Genomic DNA, 7,590 nt, shown 5'->3' with positions numbered 1-7,590 from the left:
GAAGAAAGAGGAAGACTTTTTTTATTCGCAAACTAATATCTTTTTGCAAAGTTGTTTTTGTTTGGCTTTGTTCGACTTATGTTTACGGTTATAGAAGATAAACTTGGGAAAGGTTTTTTTGTCTAGTACTCTTTGTGTCCATAAGACACGTTAATCAGCTGTGTTTTCGAAAAAAGACTTATGGCCTTTGTTTTTCAATATCGAAGGTTTGTTGGGATTTTGTAAACTAAAGTTTAAAGTGTGTTGAAAGTTTAAGGGTTTTTTCTAAGCAAAAGTTTTTGAAAACGAATATCCCAAAAAATAACTTAACATTATATTTAAAGACCTCGAAATATTAATTGGTTTAAAGGAGAGATTAATTTCAGGTTTTCAGTTGAATTTGAGATGATTCTGAGCATTAAAAATGATTACAAGAATCGTGATACAATTTGATCTTTGAAACTTTCAGAGCCAATGACCTTCCAAATGCTTCTCCACCATTACTTGTCAGTTCTAGAGAGAAGACATCGCCAGATGGACTTTCGATCCTCCTCGGATATGTTCCATTCGATACCCAAACATCTGCTCTTGTTTGAGACCGAGGGACAACTGACAGACTACTGCAACTGCTTCCGATGTCATTTACTTACTCCATTCCTAGATATCCGCTCCCAGAATTCCATTTCTCAACCGGTTATGGAAGTAGACGAAGACTCATCCCAATCGTCTTCGAACTGGATGGAGCGACAATTGCTGATAGATACTACTCTGCATGATGTGTCCGACTTTCATAGAGCTTTTCGTTGTCCGGAGTGCGGAAAAACCTTCAAAAGGTCATCTACTCTTAACACGCACATGTTGATCCACAGTGACACCAGACCTTATCCATGTCAGTACTGTGGCAAACGATTTCACCAAAAGTCTGATATGAAAAAGCATACCTTTATTCATACAGGTAGGCAACAAAACCATTCAAAATACGAGAAATTCAAATAGAATAATTTATTCTGGTATTTGTCTATTTGAACAGAAAGCAAAGTTTCACATTTGAAATCCCCAAATAATTCAAATCTTCAAATGCGCCAGTTAAAGCAATACATGTATCACACTTTTCTAATAATCTGCAAAATGTTTTCCTAATATTTCATTTTGAGAAATTTTGGAAACTTTAAAATGTTTTCCGTATAGTTGGCAGTTGAGACACATATATCGAGGAAAAAATGTCCAACTTCTGAACTAATTTGAACGTTTTAAAAACATGGATATAGTTCTGTCTTTATTCCTAGGTGAGAAGCCACACAAATGTAATGTGTGCGGGAAAGCCTTCAGTCAGTCCTCTAACCTCATCACCCATAGTAGGAAACACACGGGGTTTAAACCCTTCAGGTGCGACAGGTGTGGCCGAAACTTCCAAAGAAAGGTCGACCTTCGGCGCCACCTCGAAACCAACCACAAAACTGACTGACGTAATACTGATTGAGATTATGACACTGGCTTTTTGGTTATAATGTAATTTATTCTGTTTATATATCTACATGTATTTTAAATTAATAATATCTGGTTTAGCTGATCAATTTGAATTTTTAGAGGGATCGAAATGATCGAATCTGGCACTTGGTAACATAGTCCGAAAAATCTCACGTTTTCCAGGCTTTTTAACGATTTCGATATTTTAGCCCTGGCACGTTAAATATCAAAATCGTCAGATATTTCGGACTATTGGCATCATCTTTAACCAGCCTTTAAAAGAACATTTTCAACAGTAAAATTTTACTTAAGATCCTTATTCCTCGGAAATAATTTACTTGGGATTTGATTTGTATGTCCTGCTTCATGTCTATTGGACTTTGTTGTCACACTCGTCCTTTGCATTAAATCTGACATTTTCAACAGGACCAAGGAGTATAAAGGTTCCTGGTACAATGGTTTCTTATTTTCTTTTACTCAGTTACCCAAAGTCTGCCATAAAAGACCATATAAAATAAAATGTCTGTAATAATTCATATGGATGCTGATATTGTAAAGAAAAACAAACAAGACTTGTGGATGCATGCTTAAACGTTGTTAATCTTAGACAAACATTTATTAACCCTGTTGGCAATATATCATTATATGAAACTAACGCCAAATCCTGATTTATTCAGATTAGTAATATCACTGTTAATCCCAAGAGACCTATATTTCATCTCTTTCAGTGTTATTCCTTAGTAACGGTGTATATTTGACTGTTTCATTTTGTTTGCCACATGTGAAAGAAAATTTTTAAAATAATAACGATTAAAAATATTAATTCTTATATTGCTTAAAATCTGAATTGTGTTAAAAATCAGATCAGTTGAGCATTGAGGCCACTAAAGATATTTACTCTCCCATCCCTTCCAGAACTTTTATGCAAATGTTTTGTCAATAGATATCTAGATTTTAAGCTAACCATGTCTCGAATTATTCATTTATAACAACATTTTGACACCCTTTGAGACGCCATGTCCTAGTGGGAACTGAATAATTAAGCATGACAAATACCCATAAAAGCCTATAGATATTCATTTTGCTTCAAAGCGTCCTTGGAGACGGAATCTATCTGATTTCCAAATTAAACCCCTCTCGATACTGTTGTACTTTGCAATCTGTATTTTCTCAATGGTTCTGGTACGAATGAAACAATTATTTCGTTTATCGAAGGTCAAAAATACTAATTATAAAAAGAGGAAAGTTTAAGATACATGTATTTTCCATCTACTTTTCACTGGCCTTAGGATGGATGATATATCTGTATACTTGAAGGCATGTTTTGATTTTAAATATTACAAATAATAAATTTCTAACAAATTTAGAAATTGTATAAAAGTATTGTATAAAAGTTAACATATTGATATGTTCAAAATGCTACATTTTTTGCTGACTGTCTTCATTTTAATTTGGCGCAAATTTAATCACTTTATATGAAAATATTGTGAAACTGAGGAAGAAAGACGCAAATCTATACATTTTACTTGTGTAAATAAAATTTTGGCAATTTTCCGAAGTTTTGAAGAAAAAAAGGTTTGCATCCTAAACTATATAAATTCTATAAATATTTTGGATGTCAACATTTTCATCAATACAAGATATCCGACGTTTAAATTTGTAAGAATGATTACTATTGGTGTTTTTTCTACAATCTGCAAGCAAGTGTTAGAGATCTATACATTTTTGGAACTTTTTTATCAAGATGTTAATTTTCCTTAAGTGTTATCAAAAAACATCACTGACTATTCACTATTTCACATGTTGTTCTTAATAAATTATTTATTGTTGACAATTATTAAAAATTAAAAAAATAAAACGTTGTATTCTCAGAATGCCTTTTTACTGTTGTATTTAGACAGGATGCTGTCGGGGGAAAATATTTTACACAGGTGGATAATTTTGAAAATTGCAATACCCCTATTCCAAAACTTTAAATTTCAGGTTAATTTATAAAATAAAGCACCTCTGGACCTTTGGTTGCAGAAACTAAAGTGTCTTGAAATAAAATATACTACCGGGTATCTTGATTAACTTGATTAAATTGTGAACAAACATAAAAAAAATCAATGAACAAAATGAACAGAATTCTAAAGAAGAAGTCTCAATAAGGCATTATCTGTGGTCCCCGCTTACTCGTCAAATTTTAAACTTTCATTAAAAGACTTAAAAAGTAAATTATATTATTCTCTCATGTATACGTATTTGCGTCAACGTTTAAAAATGTCAAATAATTGAATATGACAAACCAAATCGCTGTGTTTGGAAAATATCTGTTAGATTTTCATGAATAACACACACAGAAATTTGTGACATCCTACTTGTCGGCTTTCGAAATGGGCAGATTTGTTCAAAGTCGTTATTAAAATATAATATGTATATTCCCCCGTATTTATACAGATTGTGTGAAAATATCTTTGTTGAACAACCTTGCGCTCTATGTGTTTTACTTAAAAGTATCATGATTTTGAATCCGTTTGGTGAGTACATTTACACAAGATTAACCTCTTGTTGACCTGCTAAGAATAGATAATATGTTGATTCCATACCGCCACAGGTGAATACCTCCAGAAAGCGTGTTTTCTCTAGGAAGCGTCACACATGTAGCTCGTATTTGAAAAGTGCAGTCACCAGCTTTTATTTTTTTAAAATTCAAAACAAGTATCTATAGACTTCGAAGAATATCACTCATGTTAAATTTCAAATGATGATTTTCATGGACATATTTTAGTTCTCATACATGTAATCGCAGTTTTCCTGGGCATTGCCAACAACACAATAATATACGAGTAGATGTTTATAAATACACATTTAATTTCTCTATTCAAAGCAACCTTACACTTTTGTCACGTTTTGGGGTGCATATAAACTCGGAAAAACTTTCGAATGTCTTAATGCAACTAATATAATATTGAGTTTGAACTTCATTTACCTATATTGTGATATTTATTATTAAGAATCGTTATGAAGTATAATAATTATGTTTCTCAACAACTATTTTTGAAGTGATTAAAAATATGTATATTACGCGATTTGTACACGTGTATATGTTAAACATAAGTAAATTGGAATATTGTGGCATTTGTTAAAAATATAAATATACATGTTGTAGTAAGACCCCTTCTTTTCAGAGATAAATCTTTAAAAAAAAAAACTTTCTTACGCATTTAGGCTGGTACGATATGAGAAATTGTTGTTTTATTTTTCAAATAAAACTGGGTAATAGTTTGATTATTCCCACTCCTATAATCGATTTTTTTCAAGTTTGGAAGAGCTTACCCTTTTTCTTTTGCTTTATCAAACTTCTTTTCATGTTATTGTTTTTTTTCTCAGAATACTTTAAGTATATTTCTGTGTGTATTTACCGTAATTTATTATTCGATCGCTTGTACTTTTTAAACTGTCATATGGAAAAAATTAATGCAGTGGCTAATATATTTGATAGATGCATTTAGATAAAAAAAAAAGTGATTAGATAAAATAAAAAAAAAGGCCCCTCGCCCAATAAATTAAGAAGAAAACGAGTAGTGCAAGTAAAATATTTTTCTAACATAATTACATAGTCTTCCTTTTATAAAATTTAAGTGTATGTAATAGAGAAATATATAGTTGGCTTTTTTTTCTTGATACTCAAAGTCATTAATAATGATTGTACAAAATTTTAATGTTATACATCATGAAAATAAAAATTATACCATATCCTCAAGTATATTCTGTAAAATAAGGGCGAAAAAAGGGACCAAGCTACTATACTTAAGTGGAAAACTCCTTTTAAGCTTAGAAAAATATTGAAATACAGTACTCAAATTTGATAAGATAACGATATCAGTCGTAAATTGTATATGTATACGTTATAAGTACAACCTACAAGAACTGCGGGCACGTTCTGGATATGCATGTAACAAAATCGACGTCCTTTGGAAAATATTTGTTAGAAGCTTTCCAAAAACGACACACAATTTTTTTTTTTGGAAACATCCTATTGTCTTTTTGAAATGGGCAATTGGAGATACAAACAAATTTGTTATTTGTAGGGAGGAATAAATTTTCATGCCCCCGTAATCGAATATTCGGAAGTATACTGAGTATATAGCTTTTGTCCTGTCCGTCCGTCTTTCTAAAAAACAACATTGCCCATTAATTTTGAGTGGGTGGGGCCATTGTTTTCATTAATTATATCTCTTTTGTTAAATTTAACCTCTTGTAAAAAAAGACCAATTTAATAATTTTTTAATAGTTGGTGCTATGGTTTTCATACTTCACATATGTATTCATTGTGACAAAAACCTTTCAATGGGTATTCATATTTTTGAACTTAGAGTTTAACTCACATTTAAAAAAATTAACATTGTCCACAAGTTTTGAACAGTTAGCACTACGGTTTTATAACAGTTGACCTTTCTGTTTTGACTTTGGCCTTGGAGTTTGACTTCATGAATTTAAGTCAAATTTTTCTTATTTTTCACATATACCATATGCAATAATAACTCTCTCGGTAAAGTGTTGTTTGATTTGTTAAAGTTTAGAAGACCTCTTGAAAATCACTAAAAGAGATTCACTATTGCATATCGATATTGAAACAAAATCATCATGTTTAGAATACTTTACTTCGAAGAAATGAAGCAAAAAATATAGTATCATAATAAATAAACTATAGTAAATAAATATAATAAATATTTTTCTACATAAGTACATAGTGATAAATAAGGTAAGTAAATATATAGTGAAGAATCGGTGCTGTACACAAACTGAAAATGAGAGACACTCTGAAGTTTTTTTGTTAGTTCAAACAACTTGAAATACTGCATTAATTATATTCAAATTGTAAAATTAATAATTTATCGCACGTTTCCCTCACACTAATCAAAGATACCGGTGAAAAGTCCCAGCGGTATTTAAATCTGTATAATAAATAAGGAGACATGGTTAAAGTTGCATGTTTACAACAGCATGCAACTCGAAATTGTTCGTTTGCTGTTCCTTTCTAGCAACTCGATCTGAATAAAGCTCTTTCTTCTTTTGCCAACAGTTTGACGTTCAAGTCTCAAAAACTCTTCATCGGAACATTCCTCGGCGAACATTACGAGATCCTAGAGAGATTCTGCGAGATGAACCGAGATTTCGGGTACCGAAGTTACTCCTTCTGGAATCGACGGTAGATCTTTGTGGAAGGCGTACGTTGGAACGAGAAAAACTGGAACGGCCGCTAAGCGGACGCAGATCATTTCTGCTGCCGGAAGAAAACTGGGATTGTTCGACAATGAGACCATTTCTGTTTGACGTTCTGCTTCCTGATCTTGTTCCTAAGTCTGTTAAAGAGAGTGAGTCTGCGCTGTTTCTGCCGGAAGATAGAAAAGAGTCTCTGGAGTTGAAGTCAGCCCGCGCATTTATCTGGCCTCTGCTGGAAATCTGGCCCCGTTGTCCGTCGTTCCACCCTTGGCTACCACCTGACACAGATCCCGAAAGTCCTTGTGGTCCGTCAGATCTCTGCTGTCCACCATTTCGTTGTTGTTGCATACCAAAGTCTTGTTGTCCCGAAAATCCCTGAGGTCCTCCGAAAGACTGTCCCATCATTCCAACTCCTGGGGATCCTGAGCCCATGAACCGCTGGGCAGCGAGAACTGAACTATCAACGTCTGATAATGGGTGGTCAATGTCAAAGTCGATGAATCCATTGATTCCACCAAATCCATTCAGTCCATTTTGCAAATTTATTCCGACTGGACTTCCACCAAAGCCTTGTCTTGGAACTTGACAAAGGGCTGTCCCAACTAAACTACATAAAGCTAGCACTGAAAATTTCATAGTAACTATCTAAGTCGACGAACCAAAAGTGTTCTGCGGGCGAAATGTTCAAAGTATTTATACTCTGGCCCCAAGAGGGTACGGGAAAACTCGAATAAAATATTATTTTTCGTGCAGTAAAAAACGTTAGTTTTTAAAGTTTCTGTTAGAGTCAAATCTTCTATAACACTGAAAAGCAGTTTCTGGTTGACAAATTGAAATTTTGTGGTTTTAATATTTAAATAAAAGTCTTATAACGTAATTTTATAAAATTTCACCCTTCGGGTTCCTCATCTTGACCGTTCGTGTCGTTACGTAACA

The 7,590-nt window shown here is 33.0% G+C and overlaps 1 protein-coding gene across 1 annotated transcript; it reads left to right on the top strand.

Annotated features, from left to right (window-relative positions):
* Nucleotides 1–454: 454 nt before the first annotated feature.
* Nucleotides 455–2,647, top strand: LOC134243160 (zinc finger protein Gfi-1b-like). The gene is made up of 2 exons (XM_062725392.1): nucleotides 455–934; nucleotides 1,266–2,647. Exons 1-2 carry the CDS (start codon nucleotides 466–468, stop codon nucleotides 1,442–1,444), a joined length of 648 nt encoding a protein of 215 aa, XP_062581376.1. The 5' UTR covers nucleotides 455–465; the 3' UTR covers nucleotides 1,445–2,647.
* Nucleotides 2,648–7,590: the final 4,943 nt, after the last annotated feature.

Source organism: Saccostrea cucullata, unplaced genomic scaffold (assembly GCF_032062105.1).
Source record: "Saccostrea cucullata isolate Sc308-1 unplaced genomic scaffold, CSIRO_AGI_Scuc_v1 ctg2871, whole genome shotgun sequence".
Lineage (NCBI taxonomy): Eukaryota > Metazoa > Mollusca > Bivalvia > Ostreida > Ostreidae > Saccostrea > Saccostrea cuccullata.
Note: the sequence above shows the minus strand (reverse complement) of the source record. Positions and strands in the feature narration are given on the sequence as shown.

Bases quoted from the DNA above. Each gene is read 5' to 3' on its own strand.
- LOC134243160 (XM_062725392.1), top strand. From the start codon at position 466: ATGCTTCTCCACCATTACTTGTCAGTTCTAGAGAGAAGACATCGCCAG. The intron at 935-1,265 runs GTAGGCAACAAA...CTTTATTCCTAG, and splicing joins GCATACCTTTATTCATACAG to GTGAGAAGCCACACAAATGT.